This window comes from Equus quagga, chromosome 20, assembly GCF_021613505.1.
Source record: "Equus quagga isolate Etosha38 chromosome 20, UCLA_HA_Equagga_1.0, whole genome shotgun sequence".
NCBI classification, from domain to species: Eukaryota; Metazoa; Chordata; class Mammalia; order Perissodactyla; family Equidae; genus Equus; species Equus quagga.
In genome coordinates this window covers 19,012,424-19,039,413 of record NC_060286.1, presented here as the reverse complement: position 1 = coordinate 19,039,413, position 26,990 = coordinate 19,012,424, and the positions used below count along the sequence as shown (strand labels likewise).

Here is a 26,990-nt window from a genome sequence, read left to right as displayed (position 1 = left end):
CTTTTAAAATTTTTATTAAAGCATCTCATAAGCTGTTTTTCACTATCCCTTTATTCTTACTTCTGTAAATTATTTGTAAAGTTACTGTAAAATTTAAAAAATAAAAAAGGTCCATTGGACCTGGATGGTAAATGGTGAAGACTACTTTTCTGGTATACTGAGGGATAAGAAAGCAGAAAGTACTGCAGAGTGAGAAACAGTCAAGACAATCTAGACATGTAATGGACAAAGAATTGATATATCTAGTGTATATACAAAGAACTACAAATCAGTAAGAAAAAAACATAACCCAATAGAAAAACAGGGCAAAAACCTGAATCAGCATCTCATAAAAGATGAAATCCGACTGAACAATAATCAAATGGAAAGGAAGACAACCTCATTCATCATCAGGGAAGTATAAATTAAAGCCATATTACAATACCACTAGACATCTACCAAGATTGCTCAAGCTTAAAAATTTAACAACACCAAGTGTTGGTGAGGATACAAAAAACAAGAACACAGAAACACTGCTGGTGAGAGTGTAAAGTGACACAACCACTCTGGAAAACTGTTTTACAACATCTATCAACCAGAACATATACATATCCTAAGATCACGCAATTCCAATCTTTGGTATATATCTAAACAAAATTAAATACACACACACACACACACACACACACACAAGTGCATGTATCTAAAGGGATATACAGCACCAAAAGACACATAGCAATGTTTTTCATAATAACCAAAAAAACTTAAATGACCATCAACAGTAGACTAGATAAACAGATTGAGACATAGTCATACAATGAAACATGGTACAGGAATGACAATGAACAAACTACAGCTTTACACAACATGGATGGATCTAACAATATAATGTCAAGTGAAAGATGCCAGACTCAAAAGGGTACATAGAGTATGATTCCATTTAAATAAAGTTCAAAAATAGTCAAAACTAATCTGTGGTGTAAAAAGTTGGTACAGTGGTTATCCTCGGGGTGAGGGAAAATGGGAAGGAGTGTGAGGGGGACTTCTCAGACACCAGTAATTCCTATTTGTTGATCTGAGTAGTGATAATATGGTTGTGCCTACTGTGTGAAAATTCACTAAGCTATACACTTCCGATTGTGCACATCTCTGTATGTTACCCTTCAATAAGTAAGTTTTATTACTGAAAAATAAAAGCTTCTGGGAAACCAACATCCACTGACAATACAGTGCATGGGAGCAGCAGTAGTCTCCTAGAAGACTTGAGGAATCCAATAATACACATACACACAGTTTAAAACAGCTGCCCTAGACACTCAACAATGTGGTATGCTATTTACACGTGATGCAGTTATGTCATTTGACTTTTTGGAAACCTTCACAGCTTTTAGAAAGCAGCCTAAATCTGGATTTTTCAAAAGCTCAAAGTAATTTACAGTATTTTAATAGTGTGCTACTGGTAAATCAGTTATCTGTGTTCTGAATTCTTGTTTTTCTACACAGCTTTTTTTAAAAAACAGAGTGGCTTACCATATCAGTTATGTGTTTATAGCAAAACCTGAATTCAACTAATAAAAGAAATTCACAAGCTTCCTTAACAGTGTGGATTATTCTTTCCTCAGTCTCTTTCACTTACTAACCAGCTTCCCACTGATATTTTTTTTACCTAGTTACAAGAGAGATAAAAGAACTACGCCTGGGCATAGTCACACACTACACTTTATATGCACTAAGTGAGCAAAAGAAATAGAAGAGTAATAGAAATGGCAATGACATAGTGAGATTTTTTTTTTTAAAACAAGGTAGAGAATGTGAGCAGGATCTAATTCCAGGACCAAAAAAAGCCACCCTTATCAAAGCTGCAGGTGAAAAAGCTGGGGAGGGATATCTCACACCTAAAACAATGTAACCAACATTCATCAAGATTTCAGCAGACTAGAATGTTGGCCTAAACCTAATTAGATGAAATGTAAAGATAAAGTCTTAGAAAAAGAAAAAAACAAAACACAACTGCACAAGTTCGGGATGAGAGAGACTTAGCTTAATAACAGCTAACGTGAAAAAGACCTGAGAAGTCAAACTGATCTTAAGCTCAACATCAGTCAGTACTCTGAGAGTGCTGACCCAAAAAAAGCAATTTGTTCGGCCATATAAACATGTTACTCATAACGAAGTTGGTAAGAGGTCTGCGGTCCTCTGCATCTGAAGTAAGTGTTCATTCTGAAGGAGAATCACAAACCAAAGGCCCTTCAAAGGACAGTAAGAAGTACAGCAAGAAGAGGCTAGCACCAATGTTAGTGTGAAAAGAAAAGAATCTGAGTTTATGTGATGGCAGAGCAGAGTGGGTAAGGCAGGGTCAGGGAGACTAGAGGGTGATCTTTAAATAACTGTAGGAACACTCTGAAGAACAAGGATAGGATAACTCATCATGTGTTGCACCACAGAGGCAGATGTAGAATCAACAGGTAGAAGTTACAGCAACATATTTAGGTTCAATGTAAGAAACAAACTTTGGTAGAGAATTGTCAACATCTTACACGGCAGCGTTCCTTATCACAGTGCCAATGTTCAAGCAGAGTCCATCAAATGCTTGTCACAAGAAGTACAACTGACTTGAAAGTGAATTAGAAGGCCTTGGATTCTAATCCTACCTCAACCATTTAATAGCTATGTCATCCGTGGCAATTTATTTATCACCTCTCCAAATCTCAGCTTCCCTTATCTATTTACCTCATGAGATCACTGAGCAGAACAAATAAGGTAGTATGTGAAAGACCCAGGATGACAAACTAAAATGCACCACAAATGTGAGTTGCTGTAGTGGGGATACTGCACCAGATAGCTGCCAAGAGCCTCCTAACATTGAAGTTATTAACTGTACGTTGAGGCAAGAAAGAACTTTAAATAGGACCTAAACTTACAAAGTCAAGATTTGGTAGGCAAAAGAGAGAAAACATTAACACGATAGAAAAAAGGGGAGCAGAAAATCTGTTTCATGAAGTGTTAAGAATGTACTTCTCTGATAGCAAATTAGTCACCAGATCTAAAATGCAATGCTCCATCCAGGAGATAAGTAGGAATTCAAATCAAGAAAATACACACATGCCAAATAAATCAAGACTACAAATGTATTTGTAATCACTGACAGTATAACTGAATATCATTGAATCATGACATTAAATACAGTGCTTACTTAGTTCTTTTGCTCTGAGGACCCTGTGGACTCAGCTCTCACTGGGAATGAACTCAGGTTCTACTCCCCCAGTTACATGATCCTGAGCACGTTACCCAGTCCTCTCAGTCCCAGTTTGTAAGGAGTAAATGGAGGGTATGAACCTGCCAAGTTCACAGGTTGTTGAGAAGACTCTATGAAATAATGCATGGAAGGCCTCTGGCAAGGCTTCTGGGACCCAGAGGAATTCATGTCAATTGCCTCTAATTAATTAGCTTTGACTGTGGATGGAGTTTTGTGCCATGTAGTTTTCAGAATTATAAACTTGAGGAACAAATAAAAGATATTTTGTTTTCAAATGCTGAAATTAAGTTTAAATTAAAAATGATGTAGATCCATTGACACTGAGGTGGAAAACTAAGTAATGTACTGATAAGTGGAAAAAGCAAGTTGTAAGACAATATACTCAGTATGATCCCATTTTTATGACATATATTTTAAAAATTATCTCCAGATGGTGGAATTAGGTGACTTTTACTTTTTTCAACTAGTTTTCTGCACTGTCTTAATGTTTTATAGAGTATTCTACTACAGTTTTCAATTGGAAAAAAATCTGATTGAAAATGTTTTTCTATAGCAAAATTGTTATTTAGGTCAACCTGGGAAGAAAAATATACTTTTACAAACTTGGAAAAATGAATTTAACACTTTTTAAAAGGTAAAGAGAAAAACTTTAGAAATACTAGTAAATTTTTCTGTGTGCTTTTCTAAATAAAAAGGTGGTTCAGACAAAAGAAAAACACCTCCCAAATTGAGGAAAATATAAAGGATATTTAAGCTCCACGGGGGCAGAGATTTTGTGTTATATTCACTGCTGTAAGCACAGAGCGGGAACTTCATAAATGTTTGCTGAACAAATGGATAAAATAAAAGTCCTATTTACCCTTACATTAAATTTCACTGCCTTATTTTATTAGAATATTGGCTTATTCATCTTTATCTCCAACAGATAGTATATTATGTAACAAAGAGAAGTTACCAATTCAGTTATTTGTCAAATAAACGAAAAGCAAAAAAAGATAAATAAATTTAATAAATATCACTTTTGAAGCTGAAAAGTCAGTAAGAAATTGATAAGTGTTATTCTAAAACACTACATTTATCCTGGACTATGATCTCTACATAGAGCATAAAAGCAGTCACATTAAAGAAATGGGCCACGTTACCATTTCTAGATTTCATTACGTCATGTCTAATAAGTGAACAACACTAACATTATTAACTGTATACCAGGAATGTACACAAATTAGAAGTATAAAGAGAATATAAAAATTGTATAAATGAAGGTTTTTATACCATCAAGGCCTACTCAGCCTAAATCAACAAAAAAGCCAAACCAAACCAAAAAAAGGCAGACCTACCTTGGGCCTCTTGGACCTTCCAAGTAACTGCTTCTAGGAGGATCTGGAAGCAGTCCACCTGACCTCACTGGCATGTCCTTGACTGCAGTGATTGGCTGAGACGGAGCAGCCGAAGACTCCCCAAGTCCTTGCTCAGATGACAATGAACCGTATGGCAGAGCAGATTTGCTCATAGGAGCTTTAGAATTCACTTGTTCTGATGGGCCAATAGCTGACTGTAATGGAGGATGGTAAGTGGAGGGTGGGGCTGAACCAAAAGACACAGGAGTGGGAAGCAGTGCTGGTCTAGGTTTCTCTGGAACTTGTGAGCTCTGAGAACCAGAGGCTGGTGGAACTGGGGCTGTTGTTAACTGAGGAGGCATCCCCTGTGGAACCCCAGGGGGAGGTATTCCTGGAGGAGGTGTGGCTGAAGACAATGGTGGGAGGGGCAAGACAGGTGGAGGTGCCGTTGAAGACAGAGATGGTGGGGGAAGAACTGGTGGTGGCCCTGCAGAAGAGAGGGAAGGTGGGGGAAGAACTGGTGGTGGCCCTGTTGAAGAGAGAGATGGAGGCATCACAGGTGGGGGCACAGAGGTTGGTAGGGAAGGTGGCATCACAGGTGGGGGCATGCCAGGTGGTGGCACTGAAGCAGGTAGGGCAGGGGGCATCACTGGTGGTGGCAATGATGGAGGCAATACCGGAGGGGGCATTGTTGGTAGAGGTGGAGGCATCTGAGAATATGGAACAAAAGGAGGTGGCATAGACATGTTCCCCATATACTGGTTCTTCATGTTCTGAAATGAATTGACTTTCTCCTGGAGATAGTTCTGAGTGGCTTTCATATGTCCCTGCCATGTTTTCCACTGTTTCTCATACTCCTGAAGCTGATCTTTATGAGGATAAGAATGGAGCTGTTCCTCCCACAGCTGAAACTCTCTCTCCCATTCTTGGTAGAGATGTTGAAACTGTTGCTGCTGCATCTCATAATGCCGCAGCTGCACATCTACAGACATGGTCTACAAATAAAGGGATAAAAATTATTTCAAGACATTCATATAAGAGAATCATAAGTTAAAATATTAATGAATCAAGGGCATTTGAAGTCGTGGGACACTAAAACACTAAAGAATTCGGGAGGCTAAGGATAAGCTTGTTAAATCCTTTTAACAATGATCATTCTTCTTTCTTCCTTTGACTTATTTATGAAAGTTATCACGGAGTTGAAAAAAATCAACCAAACACTAAAGCAAATACCTATCGCAGCAATAAGTATTTTTCAAGCTTTTAACTATGGATCATTTTACAAACTTAAAAAATGATCTATTATTATAGATATATAGACACAAGTCTATATCTCAAAGATAGAAGACAAAGAAGTATTTAAGTCATTTCATCTTTTATGGTGTATTTGCTTAGGTATTTTGTGGTGGTTGCTTTGATCTTTTTAGTGGATTTTTCCTTGTCTGTTACTGTAGTGGTCTGTAGTTAAAACATAGGTTAACTCGAAGCTACATAAGAATCCCTGGTTCTTAAATCCCTTAGCAGCGGTATCTAACATCTGCCTAGGCTGACATGATCAGAAGACTCCACTATACCTGCCTCTCCCCAAGAGCGTTTCCATAATACCACACTTCCCAAGCCCCCAGGTAATGTGGGAAACATTGCAAAACATTTAATTGTCAACATTTGATATCCTTCCTCTTCTTACTTAAATCTCTTCCAGTAATAAGAAATTCTTTAAACATCTTGGGGCAACTTCCCATGAGTCAGCTGAGGAAGCACTCGCCTGCATATGTGGTGGCTGCTGTATAATCTGCTGGTACTGCTGCAAGATCTGCTGTAACTGAGTGTGCTTCTGCATTATTCCCTGATACTGGAAGCCGACTCGATGTTGCTGGTGCTGCTGCCAGTGTGCTGCTGCAGCCTGCAACTGCTTTAATCTGGCATCTTCTTCTGGGTCCTCAGACTAAAGATAAAAGAGAAGATACATTTTTATGCAGGTCATAAAACAGCAACCAAATTAATAAGAAACTGAATATTTTATATGAAGTACTGTTTTGTATTATAAAATCCAGAATTCCTACAACTCTGGCTGGTTGAGAAAAGCTATTCTATATTTAGATAACATATCTAGCTTTATTTATACTTTGATCATGGATACTAATACAAAGGAGTTTGTTAATTCCATAGTCTTCACTGGACTAACAAATCTCACTCTTCCTAAACAGGACACTATTTCCCCGACAAAGTAATCTACAGTTACTATCCTTTTCACTCTATGAGAAATCTCTTTCTTATTCACTTTCCACCAATGGACTACAGTGTAATCACTATGGTTCAATAGTTTCCACATAAGGCTCTTGGGGGAACAATGACCTTTGGACCAACGTGAGAACTTTCCTTGTGCAGTCAGTATACTAAGCAACAAGGATTATCACATTTAATGCTTCAACAGCTCTATGAGATAGCTACTATTTGAATATACCCAATTTGCAATGAGGAAATTGAAGCACAGAATGATTAACTAAGCTGCTGAGAGTCACTACCAACAAGTGGCAGTCCCTGGATTACGGCCTGGGCAGTCTGACAATACAAACTGAAGCTCTTAACTATCGCCTTGAAGTGCCAATATGAAAACACCCTGGCATCCCTTTAGTGCTTATACTCAATTTAGAGGAGTGTCTAATTCTTCACTCTCACTTAAACCATGAAAAAATGCCTTTTCTAAACATGGTAAGGCATGCGTCTGATTATTCCATAAACGGAATTTTCCATGTTCTTAAAACATGAAAATATATATCCATTTATGACAAAGGTGTATATAAATGAATCAGGAAAAAAGCTGAATAATTTAATAAACACCAACAATTAATTTTATGGTTACCTGGGGTTCTTCGGGTGGGAGAGGAGGTGCTACCTCCTCATTAGGAGGTGGTAACGGGGGCTCCTCAGACGGAGGGGGTTCTGGTACTTGACTGGTGGCAGGTACCGTAACTTCTTCTTTTACTGGCTCGGGTGCATCCTTTGCTACAACAGGACCCTTTTTGTGCCCCGGCAAATGCACTTTTGTCCTCTGCTGCAAACTAAGCAGGTGTTGTCGATACCAATACTGCTGCTGTTCCTACAACAGAAAGCATTTTTGAGAATTTTACTTGAAAATCCTGTGTATCTACAACTTGGAGCTACATTTGTGTCTGTGTTCACGTGTGTATAAGCAAGAAAAGCCAAAGCTGGGTTGAGAAAGGCAAATAAGCAAACAAGATCTTTCAATTCCTCCCCTAAATTTATACATTTAAGTTAAACCATACATGTTAATTCAACATATTTCTCTACTCTCTTAAAACACATGCTTTTGGAGGTGATAGCAGTCTTTCTGATAAAAGATCAGAGTAAATCCTTTCAGTATTCACAGCTACCTGTTTTTAACCTGTCTTCAGTTGCTTCGGATTTATCCATGGAGGTCTTATAATCAATGAACATAACCCAACAGTCCTACCTCTTCTCTCTCTGCCAGCACTCTTCCCTCTTTTAAATACCTGTTGTATCACTAGTCTAGCCATACCCAAGTATATATGCATAAAAGAGAATATACCGTTTTAAAATGCTTTCTATTTATTTTAAAAGTCTCACTTTGCCTTCCAAATTATACTGTAATTTAATTTTCTGGAACCTTGTATTGTGCTTCCACTTTTAAAAATCGTAAGTTTAACATGGAACAAAATTAGAAAATACAGCCAAGGGCCAGCCATGTGGCTTAGGGGCTAAAGTTATGCATGCTCCACTTCAGCAGCCCAGGTTCTCCAGGTTCAGATCCCGGGCACAGATCTACTCCACTCATCAGCCACGCCGTGGAGGCATTCCACATACAAAGTAGAGGAAGACTGGCACAGATGTTAGGCAGGGCTAATCTTCCTCAAGCGAAAAGAAAGAGGAAGATTGGCAATAGATTAGCTCAGGATGAATCCTCACCAAAAAGAAAGAAAGAAAGAAAATATAGCTGATCCTCCTTATTTATGGGATTCTGTACTTGTAGATATCCCTACTTGCCAACATATATTTCTGACTCCAATCAATACTCAGGGCGCTTTGGCAGTCATTTCTAGACATGCATACAGCAGTGAAAAATTGGAGTTGCCTGACCTGCATGTCCCCTGAGGGAGAACAGGGCCATGCCCTGCCTTTTTATGTAGCTGTCATACTGTAAGTGTCCTTTTCATGGTCTACTTAGGACCACATTTTCCACATTTCTATGTTTTTTCATTGGTGATTTTAACGTTTAAAATGGCCCCAAGCATAGCGCTCAAGTGCTACGTAGTTTTCCTAAGTGCAAGAAGGCTGTGATGTGCTTTACTGAGAAATATGTGTTAGATAAGCTTCCTTCAGGCATGTATTACAGTGCTGCTGGCCAAGAGTTCAATGTTAACAAGTCAACAATATATATTAAATAAGCTGCCTTTAAACAGAAACATGCATAAAACACGGTTACATATTGATTTGTTGCTGAAAATGTGACCAGAGGCTCACAGGAACCTGACCCTGTATTTCCCCTAGGAGCAGTGGTTCAGTAGTCACTAATTCATACTCCTGGTGACTTTATAGAACATAAATACCTCAAATAAAGAGAATCAACTGTACAAATAAGCAATAACTAATTAATTAAAATCAATAAACAAGTCTTACCACTCAGAAATAACTATAGGATCTTCATTATCCCAGTATTCATTATGTAATCCCTATGGTTACAAGGTTGTATAAGGAAAAAATAGTTGTCATAACACTAAAATATTCACTAATGAACTACCCTATGGACTTCTATAGTTAACAACAGCACATATTTCTACTACAATTATAAGGACGCAGGATTTTATGAAAGTGATGTTGGAGAACTCTGGAACTCACTACTGATAGCTGAGGATCTAGCAGAAGTCCTCCCAGTTAATAACCAAAAAGAATTTTTATGATAGAAACTGCAAAAGAGAATAATATGAATATTTAAGGTTGAAAACTAGTCCCCAGGAAAACTGATAAATCCCTAAAATGTTTTTTCAATATATCCAAAAACAAAATAAAAGATGATACATAATGTTGCCATATAATTTTGTCATAAAAATTATAGTAAAGAAATCCAATCTATACTTTATTTATTCTTTGTTCATTCTAAGACTCAGCTGTTCTTCATGATTTTGAGCTTTTTTCGAGATTTTGTCCTAAATCAAAATTTTTTATTTTTCACAATAAACTTTTGGTCCCTACATTAAATGGATTCATTTTACTTTTGTTCACTGGGATTCATTATCTTTGGATAAGCAGGATTTCCTATACTGTTAATATTTTACTGTATATCCTCTCCAATTTTCCACATGTAAACAGATGCATAAAATATACATCATACTCTTGTCTCACGAAATATACTTTTTGTTATCTTTTTTTCCCATGCATAGAATGTAACCTTCTTGGGAGAGAGATCTTATGCTTTTCTTATACCCTATCTGGTGCTTAAGCATAGTGTTGGAACACACAGTAGGATGTCAATAAACGGTTGTTGATCAACTGAGGACTTCCCTTCTAGGACACTCATTTCTATGACTTGAAACTTGCTCCAATTCACTGAGAAAAAAAATGCCATCTAACTAACTCCATCTTGAAGTTTGGGTCATGACTGGTTCTTTTTTGTTTATCATACATATAATCTTTGGCTAATCATCAGTAATCATAGAATTACTTTTACTGTTCAACATAAAAAAACAGCACACTGACCATAACAGTCAATGACGTAGTATTAAAACATTTTCAATTTTCTTCCATTATTTTATGAAAGTACTGAAAATAGCAACAAGTTTATCTTTCAGCTTAAAAAAATTAATAAACTCAGTCTCTTTCAAGTAAAAGTTAAAAGTTTCTTTTTTTAAATTGCTTTGAAAGCATCACTAAAAGATACAAACATGCAAACTGTCTATCACAAACTAGAAGCCAATGGCTACAGACAGGAAGACCGCACACGTCCAGATTCTTTATCGATTTGCACCCACTTTATTCTCATACTTCCCATCTTTGTCTTAGACCTAGTCTAGGGTGAAGAATCTTGGTAGGAGCTCAAGTACTTGTTGTGATACTTGCAATATGCACCGTAGGTCGTTTTCTATTTACTATGAACCCAATAGCAGAAACCAGATCTAATTCAATCCTAGGACTAGGCTTCAGCACATTTTTAAAGCTCTAAAAATGAATAACGATGACATCATTCAGAAATGTCCTCAGTGACCCCAAGAAGGGTGATTTATCTCTATTTTAGAAAGGAATTAAACCTGCCTGGACTTGCTAATGAAGGTGAACTTCATATAGTTAGTTCACAGGTCAAGGAAAGTCATAGCATGTGACATTCAAAAAGAGACTGAATGAAGGGAGTAAAAAGGATATAAGAACTATTTTTCACAAATATCATTACGAAAAAAGGTGCTAATTTATTTAGTAAGAACTTACTGACCACTTGCCATAGGTACAGCAATAAACTAGGTACTAATTGATTTTCCAAGTAGGAAAATATAAAGGAGGAGGGTAGGGGAGAGAGAGGGTGTGTGTGACAAGTGAACGTGTGGGATATTTTAAAGACTAATTTTGAAGGTTGCCTTTCCCATCCAGGTTGATTATTGCAAATGCCTGTAACACTAAATGTTCCATGTCATATATCCTAAAAGTGAGGGAGAGGGGGAACCTGGTAAAATAATGAATTGGATTTTCATTTTAAAAATTTATTTAAAATATATTTACTTTCTTTCTTTTTGGTGAGGAAGATTGGCCCTGAGCTAACATCTGTTGCCAATCTTCCTCTCTTTGCATAAGGAAGATTGTCGCTGAGCTAACGTCTGTGCCAGTCCTCCTCTATTTTGTACATGGTATGCTGCCATAGCACAGTTTGACGAACGGTGTGTAGGTCCACACCCAGGATCTGGGCTCGTAAACCCTGGGCCGCCGGAGCAGATCGCACAAACTTAACCATCACTATGCCACCAGGCTTGAGGTTCACATCCTACTCCAGAAATTAAGGTCACCAGATAATCTTAGTCCCATCTTAAAAAATAAAACTCCTTTACTTCACCTCTTCCTCCAGCTCCTGCCCTCATTCTCTTTCTCTCTCCTTCAGTCAAACTTCTTGAAAGAGTTGTCTATACTCACCATCCCCATCTCCTCACCTTCCATCACTCCTCAAATCAATGCAATATGGCTTCAATCACTATGAAACTGCTCCTGCCAAGGTCAACAATAATCTACATGTCAGTAAATGCAAAAGAGAACTCACAGTCTTTATCTTGCTTGACCTCTCAGCAGTACATGACACAGCTGACCGCTCCATCCTTCTAGAAACAATCTTCTCTTCACTTCTGTGGCACTGCACTGTCCTGATTTTTCATCTGTTTGGCCTTTCTTCCGTTGGTTCCCTTAGATATTGTGATTCTATGGGGCAAGGCTCAATGTCCTTTAACCTCTATTCTTACTCTACACACACTCCTCAGGAGACTTCATCTATTTCTGTGCCTTCAAATACCATTTTTATGCTGATGACTCACAAGTCTATCATGTCTCCCAGATCTCACTTCTAGACTCGACTTGTATCTAACTTCCAATTGTACATCTCCATTTGGAATCTTATATCTCAAGGACCTCAAATTCAGTACATATGTCTAAAATTTAACTCATCATTTTCCCTTCATTCTCAGACCTGTTCTTCCTCCTCCTCTAGGTTTTCCTATTTTATTAGTAAATGGGATCACAATCCACCCAGTGGCTTATCCCAGAAACCCAGAATCATCCTTGACGCCTCCCTCTCCACTACTACTCAATCTCTAATTGGATTCTAGCGCCTAAATATTTCTCCAGTCTTTCCAATTCTATCTCCACTATCACCATCCAAGTCCAAGCCACTGTTCTCTCTTGCCTGGATCATTCTATTAACCCTTCTCTCTAAATCACTCTTGCTCCTTTCGATTCCACGCTCCCCAGTGCATGCAGACTGAGCTTCAGAAAGGTCAATCTGTCACACTGCCTGTGTAAAATCCTTCAATGGCTTCCCACTGCCCTTAGGATAAAGTCCTCATAGACCCTCCCTGATCTGGTTTGTGCCTATCATTCTCACCCTGAGCTTTAAGTTTTACTGAACTTAATTCTTTCAAGTCTATCTGGTTAATTCCTACCCATTCTTCAGGTTTCACTTGGGAGGCCTCTTCAATTAGGTTAGAGCTCCCAGCTATATTCAATCATTTAAAAAAGTATTTGTTCTTCACCTAATAGGTGCTAGACCCTGAACAAGGCACTGTGAATACAACAGTGAGCTAAAAAAAGCTTTTCCTTGTTTCCTTGTGGAACAAACTAGTGATATTTTATATTTTATAATCCCACAGCATCCTGTGCTTCTCTTAATTACTTATTAAGTGTCTTTTTCCCCCCATTGGAACAAGTCAATGAGGGAGGTACCATATCTATCTTGTCCATCATTGCAACTCCAGTACTAAGCACAGTACTTGGCACATGGCTGTGATGCAATAAATACATGAACATTAAATGACTAAAAACTCTAATCAAAGTCAACAGCTTTACCTTATTAAGTTTTGAGAATAAAAGGATAAATAAAATCACAATTCATGAAAAAAGACTACTATGCACTTTACCTAGTCCTTTAAACACACAGAAAAGTTAATTCTTCAAAAAAGACATATTCCGTTAAATCAACAATGCTTTACTCTACAAATAGAAATTAAATGGAAGAATATCAAGTATTTATCGTGTCTTTCCTATACTAACTGTATGGCCAATCAAATAGTCCTGGTTCATGAATGAAAGTTTCTCTGTACAGAATTCCATATAGTAAATGTAGAAGAAATGGCAGAAAAAAATCACCATAGTGCAACCACTTAAAGAAGAAATAATTGACTCTGGCAAAGATCATCGATGGATGAACCACTAGCTCAAACATCAGACGCAAGATTAATGAGCAGCTTTACAGTGGAGGGACCAGACTGTCACCACCTGATCAATCTCAGCACCACTCACAAACAGTGGGACAACCAGGCATTGCGCGCCTCCTCATGGGCTGCAAATGAAGAAAACAGCACTACCTCGGTTATGAAGTATACTTGCCAAAAAAAGGCGAACTTAAATCTAAGAAGCTGTCAGAGTTAACTTCTAGTTTACGAAAAACACGGAAGAGAGAGGAACAAGTCAAATGACACCATGAGACAGCAGACAAATCCAGAATGTGGGACATTCTACAGGACAACTGACACAGATTTTTCATCAAGTTCAATGGCATGGGGTAGAAAAAGAGAATAGGAGAGAGTGATCTAAATCAGGAGTTCTCAACTGAGGATGATTTTTACCTCTGGGGGATATTTGGCAGTGTCTGGAAACAGTTTTGGTTGTCACCAGTGGGAGTACCACTGGCATCTAGTAGGTAGAGGCCAGAGTTGCTACTAAACATCCTATAATGCACAAGACAGCCCCCCCAACAAAGAATTATTCTGCCCAAAAATGTCTATACTGGATTCCGATTTGAACCAACAAAACATCATTGACTCCACGGGGAAATTTTAACATGGAAGATAGCAAGGAATTATTTTTAGTTCCATCAGTATGATGAGACAGCAGGGGAAATCTGAACAGACTGGGTATTAGATGATACAAAGAAACTGCTGTTAATTTTGTTAGGTGTTATAATGTATTTACCTAAGAAAAGATTCTTTTTTTTTTAAAGATGTCTAATTAAGAACGTAGGAATGATATGACATGAGATCTAAGATTCACTTTAAAATATTGCCTGAGAACAACAAAAAAGGCCTACGTGAAGTAAATACGACAAAATCTTGATAGCTGCTTTTTGGGGTTTTTTGCCGAGGAAGATTAGCCCTGAGCTAACATCCGTGCCAGTCTTCCTCCGCTTTATATGTGGGTCGCTGCCTCAGCATTGCTGATGAGTGGCATAGGTCCATGCCTGGGATCCTCACCTGTGAAGCCAGGATGCTGAAGGGGAGCACACCCAATTTAACCACTACTATGGGGCCGGCCCTTGATAGTTGTTGAATCTGAATGATGAGTATGTCGGAGGAATCATACCATTATCTCTATTTTTGTGTGTTTAAAATCTTTCACCATAAAAATTTTTAATGACATACCCCCAAATTAAATATGAATCAAAGAATAATGAATATGCAAAAAGGTTGTCAGAGATTGGCACTGGCATGAAGAAAATGTTTATCATCCAGTCAACTAACTATCCTAAGTCTGACAACTCTTCTATCTTATTCAACAAATCTTTGTGGAGAGCCTATAATTTGCAAGGCACTGTCCTAGGTGCTACAGGAGATAAAAAGATGAGTGAGTTAGTCCTGGTCTGCAAAGGACTTACAACCTGAACAGAACCAAACCAAACAGGTGAGTTCAGGCACAGCTTCATGGAGACCCTGACATATGAGATGTGCCTTGAAAGCAATACAACATTAAGAGGAGAGAGAGTGCTGAAGAAGTTGGGATGAATTCTAGACAGAAGTAAGGAAGCCTAAACAGGCTTACAAGGCCCTTCCTGATCAGGCCGGTTCACACCTCCTAAGCCTCATCTTCCACCACTTTCTTTCTGGCTCTCATGAAAGAACTGGGAGCACTGAATATTCAAAGCACTAAAATAAGTTCACTATAGACAAGGGTACAAAGGCAGAAAAGCAAAAGCAGTGTTCTTTGTATTTCTGTTAAGGACTGGTCTGATTCCCTCTCCCCGCCAAAAAACAACTCCCTTGTCTAAAACGCCAGAAAAACAATCTAGTGGAGATGAGGACACAAATGTCATATTTTGGCTTGGACCAACTCTGACAGTGTTTGACAACAAAAGCACTGGAAATTTCAGAGTAGGGTGGGAAGAGGAACAGAAATTCTGTCTCCATAACAAAGGAATCTGGGGGAAATAACCTGGTAAGGTGGTGGTCTGGTGTAAGCCAAAAGAATCACTTATTCTACTGTTTTACCCCAGCATCTCAAGTGTTTTCTCCTGTTCTTAATTTCTAACGCCAAACCACGGCAAAATGAGAATACTGCATCCCTTTCTTTCGGAATTCTTTTTTTTTTTTTTTAAAAGATTTTATTTTTTCCTTTTTCTCCTCAAAGCCCCCCCCGGTACATAGTTGTTTATTCCTCATTGTGGGTCCTTCTAGTTGTGGCATGTGGGACGCTGCCTCAGCGTGGTTTGATGAGCAGTGCCATGTCCGAGCCCAGGATTCGAACCAATGAAACACTGGGCCGCCTGCAGCGGAGCGCGCGAGCTTAACCACTCGGCCACGGGTCCAGCCCCCGGAATTCTTTTATATCTAAATCTGAGCTTGTAGATGAAAAGATTGTTTCTTTCATTATGGACCCTTAGGTAGACTAGTAATTGCTGGAAGTGTATATTTTAAGAAATTATAACAAATGATTTATTCCACTTTAGCTCTATCTTCTTTTTTAAGGGAAAAATTCATTTATTACTGTTACCCTATCAACTTTTGACTGTTCTGTGGGAAGTTATCACTTCAAACAGAAGTTTAGAGGAATGGCTCTCTCATGAATGAAGAGATATCACAAACTTTTTTTTACTTTGGCCAAATTCCAAGGCTATTTATTACTCTGGAGTGAATGGTAACAATACAATGCAGCAAACTGGGTATGTCTCAAAGCTATCTTTAAGTGCTGTGAGAAAAGGATGTATGGGTCAACTTATTAAATGACCAACAGACTCCCAAAAGAGTCAAATGTGTAGACACTCCTCTATGTATTGCATAGGTATCTATAAGCATAATTAGGATTCTCCTGATAAGAACAAGATTTCCATCCTTCATTCGCTGAGACCTCTTAATTCAGGAAGCTGACAGCTATCAGCGGCCCTTAAATAATTTTTTTAAAGAAGCTAACTGGTCATAAGGTTTATATGCATTTCAAGTGTCAGTCCTTTGAGAAGTTTCTTTTTTATGCTGCTTCTCAAATGGAAATTTTAGTTTAAATACAATTTTAAAACAAAGCCCTTTGCAACAGCAAGAAAACCAAAGAATGTATCTGAGAAGTAACTCTTGAGCCACCCCACAACTCTGTGGTGCCTAGAAACATCTTCAAACACTGCTCTTTTAATAATCCACCTTTAGCTAATTAAAAAGTTGGGATGTCAGACCTCTGAATCTTATGGAATCCTTTGGAGTGTAAATTAGCTAGTCATTGTGTGTTGGAATTAGGCTAAGCACTGGTTAGAGCCCTGAGGCCTGCTCACTTAGGGTCCTCTAGGTGAAGATGCCGCTCAGGCAGATGCTTTCTTACCTGTGGAGTCATCGTAGAGGGATCCGGCTCAGGGGCAGCTTGCTGCTGTTCAGCACTCTTGTTCTTGGCCCCACTCTCCAAAGGCTCTTGCTGGACAGTTGTCTTATTCCCAGAAGGGATGGACGGTGGTGGTGGAGCTAGTAGCTGGGATTTAGAATGGCCTTGGGAGGGGCGGGAAGGAGATGCCTGAGAAGACGGCAAGTAGGGCTGGGAATGGCTCAAATAGGATTGCGAGGAGGAGGAAGAGGAAGAATAAGAAGGGGTGGGCGCCAGGTAGGATTGAGAAGGTGGGGACTGAGAAGGGGACGGCTGAGCAGGAGGCAGGTAGGGCTGAGACGAGGCCGGGGGGTAGTACGAAGGTGGCGGTTGAGGCGGGGGCATGTAAGATTGAGACGGGGGCATATAAGACCCCGGCGGTACAGGTGGCGATTCAGGGGGGGAATCCAGCTCCATGGGAACCAAACCAGGAGGCCCGTCTCGCTGGTGGTGGAGCATCTGGTGTTTGTACTGCTGCTGCTTCTGATAGCTGAGGGCCGGCCCAGGTGGCGGGGGCATCGGTGGCGGCGGTGGCTGCCAGTCCCCATAGCCGCCCCCCGGCATCACAGGCGGGGGCGGCAGGGGGGGCGGAGGAAGGTGATGGGGCTGGAGCACGCACTGCATCTGCTTCTGGTGCATCTGCTGCAGCTGCTGGAGCTGCGCCAGGTGCTGCTCGCGGAAGCTCATGAAGCCCGAGGAGGAGGGGGCCGCGGGAGTCGTCGAGCTCGAGTACCCGGGCCCCGGCGAGGCCTCAGGAAGGGCCACCGGCGGCGGCGGCGGGACCGGCGGCGGCGGATAGTGGCTGCTCCCGCCATACCGGCCCCAATTTGGGTACATAGCGGAGAAGAAGGCGCAGGGCTCGTCCCGGCGCCGTTACTCGTCGCAACCGACCTCCAGGAGCTGCGGCGGCGACGGCGACAACCGGAACTCGCGGCGCCTACAGGCCCCGGAGCGTGTAAACGGAGCGCGCCAGTGCGCCGGCGCTCCCGAGCTGGGCCCGCGACCGGCAAGGCGGGGACGGTCCTGCGGCGACTACGCCTGCGCAGTAGCCACCGAGAGGAGAACAAAGGCGAGATAGAGCGGCCCTTCGCTTGGCAACTCTCTGTTGCCATCTTCCTTCAGGTTGGGATAATGTAGGTGCGAGTAGACTGTTCTCATAGAACCGAGGAACCATAGAGTCTCACAGCTGAAGCGGGTGGTAGAGATCTTATCGCTCCACGGCTTCATTTTTGAATGAAAAAAAAAAAAAAGGTTCCATTCACAATAGCAACAATCGCAACAACAACAACAAAAACCATGAAACAAGTAGGAATAACTCTAATAAGAAATATGTAGAATTCATACGAAGAAAACTACAGAACCATACAGAATCATATCCAACTGGGATAAAATTAGACAGGCAGTAATGAAGAGCCTTACCATGGTCCTGAATGAAAAGAGGAAAAATTGTGATGTCAGTTTTTATCAAATTAAATGAATTTATCAAATTAAATGAATAGACTTTATTCAAGTCTACAAAAAAGTCTGGGAACAAATCTGTGAAGATTAGAGACCTATTTTGACGACAGAATTTAAGACTACACGGATTCCTGCAGGCATATAAAAGGTAAAGTCTGCGGTTATTGTAAAAGAGGAGAAATGGAATTCTTTAAAATAATTCAACACATAAAAACTCATGTTGGAGAATCTCAGCTAAAGCAAAGACAGCAAAGACCAGATACAAAGATTGTCTAGAGAGGACGACCTGGAAAATAATCCAATCTCTCAGCATAAAACTAAACATGAACTCCTTTGGCTTGAGTGAATCACTGAAAAACAAACCTGATACACACCGAATTCTGAAAAAACTCTGTAACTGAGAATATTAAGTGCTTCAGTATGTCAGTTGTGCACCACTTAAAGATTTGACCTTGCTTCCATCTTAGCAACCCAGATCTTCACCTCTCTTAGGAGATGGATGTGAGCGGAAAGTGGGGCATCTAAGTATCTGCCAGAAGATAGAGCTGCTCCTTCCCAAAAAGGAATTTAGTTGTGTTTCTTTTAACTTTTTACTGAAGTATAACATATATACATAAAATTACACATTGTATGTATACAGCTTAGTGAATTTTCACAAACCAATCACAATTGTGTAACCAGCACCCAGATCAGAACATTACTAACTCAGAAACCCTCGTTACTTGTATTGTTAACATTTTCAACTGAAATTCTTTTTAAAAAAATAAAAACATCTAATTAAAGGAGAAAATCGGGTGATCATCTCATTAGATGCAGGAAACAAACGTCGTAAATTTCAACATCGTATTTGATTTTTAACATGATTTCAAGTCAGAAATAAAAGGGAACTGCCTTAATCTTATAAAGGGTATCTACTTAAAAAACTACAGCAAACATCACACTTAATGGTGAAAAGTTAAAAGTTTTCCCACTGAGATCAAGAATAGATGTCTACTACTGTCACATCTGTTATGGGTTGAATTGTGTCTTCCCCCGAAAAGAAGATACATTTAAGTGCTAACCCCCAGTACTTCACAATGTGACCTTATTTGGAAATCGGGATGTTGCAGGTGTAATTAGTTAAGACGAGGTCACACTGGAGTGGGGCAGGCCTCAATCCAATATGACTGGTATCCTTAGAAGAAGCTAGCCACGTGAAGACACAGACACACAGAATGTCATGTGATGGTGAAGCCAGAGATTACAGTTACGCAGCTGCAAGCTAAGGGGAGGAACGAATGGAACTCTCATACACTGCTGGTGGGAGTGTAAATTGGGATGGCCATTCTGAAATACTATTTGACAGTATCTACTAAAGCTGAACAGACCCATAGCCTAGGACCCAGGAATCCACTCCTAGATGTATAACCAACAGAAATGTATACATATGTTCACCAGAAGACAGTACAAGAATGTTCACAGCGGCAGTATTTGTAATAGCTAAAAACTGGAAAACAACCCAAACATCCACCTATGCTAGAATGGATAATCAAATTGCAGTATATTTATACAATGGACTACAAAACTGCAATGAGAATGAACTATAACCACAGGCAACAACTAAGATGAATCTCACAAACATAATGTTGAGCAAACGAAGCTAGACAGAAAAGAATATATACTATATGTTTTCACATATATGAGTTCAAAAATAGACAAAACTGATACATAATGTTAGAATTCAGGACAGTAGTTACCCTTGCGTGGAGGGATAGTGACTGAAAAGGGGCACAAAGTGGTAATTACACACATGGGGCTGCTGGTGATTTTCTGTTTCTTGATCTGGGTGCTGGTTACACAGGTAGGTTCAGTTTGTGAAAAGTTCATCAAGCTGTACCATTTATGATTTGTGCACTTTTCTGTTTGCAGAGTTCAATCAATGTACCTTCCAGGAAATTTTGAACGATGGCAGTTCAAAATAATATTTACTGTATAACTGACTTTACATATAGTTTAAAAATAGGCAAGATGAAATGATAATGTTAAAAGTGAAGGTAAAACAGCATAGGGAATATAGTCGATAATGTTGCAATAACTTTTTACAGTGACAGATAGTAACTAGACTTATCATGGTGATAATTTCATAATATATATAAATATCGAGTTACTAAGATATACACCTGAAACTAATAGAATATTGTTTGTCAATTATACTTCAATTTAAAAAAATGAAGGTAGTGGCTGCCTTTGGGAGGAAGGAAAAGGGTAGTGACTGAGAGGGGGCATGAGTAGGGCTTCTGAGGTGCCAACAATGTCCTATTTCTTGAACCAAGTAAGTGGTAATTACACAAATAGTTGCTTTGTTAAAATTCATTAAGGTGTACATTTATCCTTTGTACTTTCTTGTTTGTGTGCTGTACTTTACCATTTTTGAAAAAGTTTTAAAGAACACAGGTGGGAAGGAGAAGAAAAGATGATAGTGGAAGACAGAGAAAGATGAGATGAGGTGGAGGAAGGTAGAGAGCTTTCTCTTTGCCTTTTCCTTTTCCACCCGGCATGGTAGGTTCTAGCTGTCAGGTCCTCTATCCAGAAACTCTGCCTCAGCAACAGGTCTTTCAGCACCTACTTGGGAGACAGCACCGCTGTTGAAGCATGCCATTCCGCATTCCCCTCATTGTTTCAAGATAAATTTAGGAATTGTTCTAGATGTTATAGGGAATGCTATCCTCTAGGGTCTTACTCTCAGGGAACTAACATATAGCTGGCCATTCAAACCTTCTAGCCTGCACAACTAATTTTCAAAAATCACAGCCATCTTCATTATACAGAACCTCTGTCTTCAGAAAATTCTTTAAAAGAAGACTCATTGTGTAATGCTGTCCTCATGACACTTTAGTAGCACTTATTTCACATTATATGACCAACCCCAGGCACATTTTTAAAAGACTAATTTTACTAATCTAGAATGCAAAAAGTAAAGAACAATAAAAACATAAGGCGTTCTTATGCAGAATTAACTAAGGGATAAATTAAAGCACAAATCACACAAAACGTTTTGTGTGGGAGACTCTAGAGGGAGTCAGCTGTTAACTGACAGTAGCGTCAAAGTCAACTAGCAGGAGTCTTCTCTGGACTAAGTTTATAACCCAGCTGCATTTCTCTCCTCGTGTTTCATTCTTGCTGTTACTAGGGAGACTAGCAAGAGGGCTAGGAGGTGGAGGTGGCATTTGATTGGTTACTGGTTTGAAGCCATATTCTGAGTGGCTGGTGATTTGCATGCCATTTTGTAGAATAAAAATCCCTGCTAGCTCTTGCAGCTTGTACCAGTTCTAAATAGGATCTAGAAGCAGATTACCTGCTATTGGGCATATGCACCCTTAGGATGTTGAATGGATAGTGTCTAGATTCAGGATAACCTGGTCATACATAACCTTGACAATGTGAGTACTTTTTCCCCTTCCTAATGCCGTGGAGTCATGTTCTCATTTTACCCTAAAGAAACCCAAAGGTGCTCATAAGTAATCTCAACTGCATGTGGTCAGTCCTTCCAATCATTCCCAATGGATCAGCACAGTTTAGGAGAACCTGGAACTTGGGCATGGTTGTATCTATTACAGTTCTTTGGATGTTATCCATAGCAACAGCTGAAATTTTAAAAGAAATGTGTTGAAAAGATATTGTGAAAGTCACAAAATAGACAAGAAGGTAATTAACTAGGTCTAGGAACAGGAATAAAGCCAAGGCAAAGCTATTCTACCATCAAAGCTCTGGAAGGTGTAAGAAACAAGGTTCAACTCTTTTTTTTTTTTTTTTTATCCCTTCAGCCACTTTCAATGCTGTCTCAGATAAATGGGGTGGTGAGAGGAAGGATCTGGAAGAATGAGACTCCAGTGCTCTCTTCAGCATCTATAGTGAAACGACCAGGTACACTGATCTAAATTCTAATAGAACTGCACCCAATTTAGGAAAATTTAAAACTCCAAGAACTGTTAGGAAGGAGAAGTGGATGTGGGCAAGCAAAAACAACAAATATATACTACCCTGGGCAAGGGCCTCCATTGTCAGGCAAACGGGCTCAAAGACAGGCGCATAAAAATGAGTTTAGCAGTATAGATCAAATGTAAAAAGATCATCACCAAAAAGATCTTGAGAGAGAACAAACACAGGCTTTCTGAGCACAGCCAAATTGGGAATGACTTTAAAATTTAAGGACTAATGTATTAATTAGGATGCAGTCTAAGCTGCTGTAACAATGAGACAATAAAGTACAATGGCTTAAACAAAAGTTTGTTTCTCATTCACAGAACAGTTCAGAGGTAACCAGCCCTAAGTTGTCATGTTCAATATGAAGCTTCTGTCTCTGGGTTCAAGGTGGCTGCTCTGGCTCCTGCCATCAAATCTGCATCCTAGCCAGTGGAGAGGTAGAATGGGTTAGAAGAACATATCTTTTAAGGAGCATGTCTTTTAAGGTCACAACCCAGAAGAGATACAGTTACATCCTGTTGGCTACAGTTTAGTTGGTTGGCCATGCCTAGCTGGAGGAAGGCTGGGAGATAAAGTTTCTACCTGGGCAACACAGACAAAACTCATGAGAACTATTATTAAAGGAAGAAGGGGAGGGTAGGTACTGGGGACAACCCACAGTATCTGCCACACTGACAATACCAAGTTCTAATGAGGCTGTGGAGCAACAGGAACTCTCACACACTGTTGATGGGAGGACAGATGTGCACTTAAAGAGTAACCTGACAATATCTGATAGAACTGAAGATACACAATGCCTTATGACACAATCTCACTTCTAAGTATGTATCTTGGGCTGGAGATACTTTGTACATACATACAAGAAGGCAAAGAAAAGAATGCAGCCCTGTTTGTAATAGCAACAATCAGAAATAAATGGCCTTCTATACGAGAATGGATAAACAAATTGTTTAATATTCACACAATGAAATATCCTACAGCAATTATGGTGAGTGAACTACAGCTATACATATTAACTGGATAAATCTCACAAACATAGCTCAGCAAAAAGGGAAAGTTGCAAAAGACTATATACACTGGGTATATACCCCAAAGAAGTGAAAGCAGAAACTTGAACAGCTATTTGGATACCCGTGTTCATAGCCATATTATTCTTGATAGCCAAAAGGTGGAAGCAACCCAAGTGTCCATTGCCAGATGGATAGATAAACAAAATGTGGTATATATATACTATGAAATATTATTCAGCCTTAGAAGGAGGGAAATTCTGATACATGTTACAACATGGATGAACCTTGAACCTTAGGCTAAGCGAAATAGGCCAGTGACAAAATGACAAATACTGTATGATTTCACTTATATGAGGTTCCTAGAGTAGTCAAATTCATGCAGACAGAAAATAGAATCATGATTAACAGGATCTGGGGGAAGGGGGTAATTGGGAGTTATTGTTTAATGGGTAAAGAGTTTCAGTTTGGGAAAATTAAAAAATTTTGGAGTTGGGTGGTGGTGATGGTTGCACAACAATGTGACTGTACTTAATGCCACTGACTTGTACACTTGAAGATGGTTAAAATGCTAAATTTTATGTATATTTTATCACAAGAAAAAGAAGACCATATACAGCATGATTTTATTTATAGGCAGCTCAAAAACATACACATTACAAACATATTATTAAGGTATACAAGTAATGGGTAAAACTATAATGAAAATCAAGAGGATGACAAATACAAAATGCAGGACAGTGATCGCCTCAGAGGTGGGGTGGAGTCGAGGGAAGGGAATGCAATAGAGATGATTACATAGAAAGCTTCAAAGTTACGAGCAATACCATTTTTCTTAAATCAGGTTATGAGTGCAAGTATGTTCATTTTAGAAATATTCTTTATAACAAATATACTCTATATATGCAACATTTTATATTATCCATATATTACACAATTTCATACATTCAAAGGTATACATTTAAACACACATATAATATATATTTAAATATTAATATAAATGTACACCTTTGAATGTATTAAGTATTACATATTTTTATGTGGGAAAATCAAAGGAGAATGGAGAAATATTAAAGCGGGTTAATTGAGGAAAACTTTGAAAAACTGTTTGGACACTTTTCCTCCAGTCTGAAACATAGCTCAACTTGTGTAGTTCCACCTCAGATGCAGGTTTGAGTGTTTGAGAATGAGGTGTAGTGAATACTATTGTTTGCCTTCAGTAAACATTTCCTTCCTTCTTCCTTCTTAATAAAATCCCAATTTTGTTCAGGTGTCCACATCTCCCCTTACATATCCCATGTCACTCAGAAAGAGATGATCATCCCCAGCTCAAAGAGTAGGTCCCAGTTGGTTTAAGTCAATTGTGGTGATTGCCATTATTGGTTCAGAGATTCTAGCTTGACCTAATCACGTGGCATTTCTTTGGCCACCCAAAAGTTTCGCATCTGCCCAAAATTGGTACAATCACATTGAAAGGAAGGATTTTTATTATATGGTTGGGAAGAGGCCCTCTTCCTCTCCAATGGATGTGAACAAGGAGCATGTTGCTCTGATTGCTGTTTACAGCCAACTGGAGGCCATGAAGGAAGCCAGGTGGATAACAAAGCCAACAGAGGGAGGCCTGAAGTGAGGGATGACATGGAGCTTCAGCCCTGCTTGCACTGTGCATAAAGCTGCACCTTTGACATTCCTGTTATTTGAGATGAATTTCCTTTATTGTTTAAGGCACACTGAGTTAGGATTTCTACTACTTGCACTGGAAGCACTCTAACTGAAGCCTGTGATACATTCTAACAATAAATGTAAAAATAGGACCCTCACAGTTGCACCCCACAGAAAATCAGAAACCGCAGTTGATTCTACAAGAAGGGCTGCATATGTAGGCTTCACAGAGATTGGAACAGTTTAGGAACTGGATGGGCCTTAGGATCCAATGTAGATCTAGCTGCCACTCTTCCAGCATTAGGAAGTTCTTGATCAATTCCTATCCCAGGACTCTACCAGCATGGTACTCTTGTGTCTGGTGCACCCCTGCTTTTCTTTTCTTTATGGTCTCTACTCTTGCTATACCTGTTCAACTGTCCACATCTTGAGATCTAAATTCCTTGGAGAGGATCTATTTCCTTAGGACAGAACTTTCCCAACAGTCCACCTCATGAGTTTTTGGCCAATCTATAGATTGGATGTTTGTGGGTAAGATGCCCTACCCTTGGACTCAATTAACAGTAGTCAAGTTTGCTGATTATGAAGTATCAATTTGGCAATTTATATGGAAGCCATCTCTTAGAATTGCCCTGTGGATGTACTATTCATGCTAGGCTTCTGTTCAGTATACAGATAGATGAATCACTTGAACGATTTAGGCTCAAAGTTCTTTCATCATAACAATCTCAAAATCTTCATCCACAGTTGGTACTCATAACACAACATCAGCCTTGATCTTTGCTGGAATAGTTCTACCTCTGATATCTTATTCTAATTACCTATCTTAGTCTTTTATTTCTATAGCCCTCTCACTTCCTAATTTTTAATGTACCTATTAATCAACCTTCTTGGCCCTCCAGTCCTTTGATTGATTCCTTTTCCCTCAGTTCACCACTCATTTCATGATTTCACTTTCCTATCAATTCCTGAACCTGTTACATCAACTTAACCTCTCTTGCCTGCACCCTCAACTCCTTGTTCTACTGTTGTAGTTGCCCTATAAATTCACAACTATAGCTCATGTCACCCATCCACTTTCTTCTGTTGAATGGTTCTGGAGAAACCACATAACACGCAGCTGGTGCCACTACTAATTCAGGTTCTGCAATCCTGCCTGGGTCCTCCACTTTACTTTGGCATCACTTTGTATGTCATTGACCTCTCCCACTTGCTACAGTTGCTACGTCAATCCTTCACCACTACCCCAAGCCTTGTCTCTCAATAAATGGCCTTGCTTTCAACTTCACAGGGAGTTGAGACCAGTAGGCACAAACTCCTTCAGCTTCTGCTCACACACCCACACGCTAATATTTACTGGCAGTCACCCCTGCCTCCTATCCTCTAGTTTCAGAGTGGCTCTTCTCCTGTCCCAAATTAATCCTGGCCTTCATTCTCTAGATTCCATCTCTTGGCTCTACTCTGTCAGTTTTCTTTTCTCTCTACTGTATGTTTCATTTATCTTATTTTTTCACCGAATTTTTTATTTTAGAAAATGCCAAACCTATGAAAAAGTTGAAAGAATAGTTAATAAACACCCCTACTACATTTCATCTAGGCACATCATTTGTTAATATTTTGCTACATTCTCTCTCTCCCTCCCACTTTCTCGCTTTCATCTATTTATCTGTTTATATCTATCTGTTTTTTCCTAAACATTAAACTGTTATTTGTATATTTTGACCTTTCACACCTAAACACTCAGCATGTATTTCCTAAGAATCATGCTATCCTTACATATAACTACAATATAATGTTCATACTAAGGAAATTTAATATAAACATAACTACATATCTAACAATCAATTTATACTTAAATTTTCCCAGTTGTCCCAATAATATGCCTTATAGCTTCTTATTTATTTATTTTTCTTAAAGATTGGCACCTGGGCTAACAACTGTTGCCAATCTTTTTTTTTTTTTTCTGCTTTACTTCCCAAACCAATCCCCCCC

At 39.3% G+C, this 26,990-nt stretch overlaps 1 protein-coding gene across 2 annotated transcripts in view; it reads right to left on the bottom strand.

Annotated features, from left to right (window-relative positions):
- YLPM1 (YLP motif containing 1) overlaps positions 1-17,893 on the bottom strand; it is a 61,512-nt gene extending 43,619 nt beyond the window's left edge. For both annotated transcript variants that reach the window (XR_006886300.1, XM_046647242.1), the window contains exons 1-4: positions 16,873-17,893; positions 7,436-7,672; positions 6,338-6,517; positions 4,573-5,567 (exon numbers count right to left, since the gene is read on the bottom strand). Coding sequence is in view for 1 of the 2 variants with exons in the window: in XM_046647242.1 (XP_046503198.1) it covers positions 4,573-5,567; positions 6,338-6,517; positions 7,436-7,672; positions 16,873-17,745 (2,285 nt within the window). In the remaining variant the exon portion in view is untranslated. The remainder of the gene's footprint in view (positions 1-4,572; positions 5,568-6,337; positions 6,518-7,435; positions 7,673-16,872) is intronic.
- Positions 17,894-26,990: the final 9,097 nt, after the last annotated feature.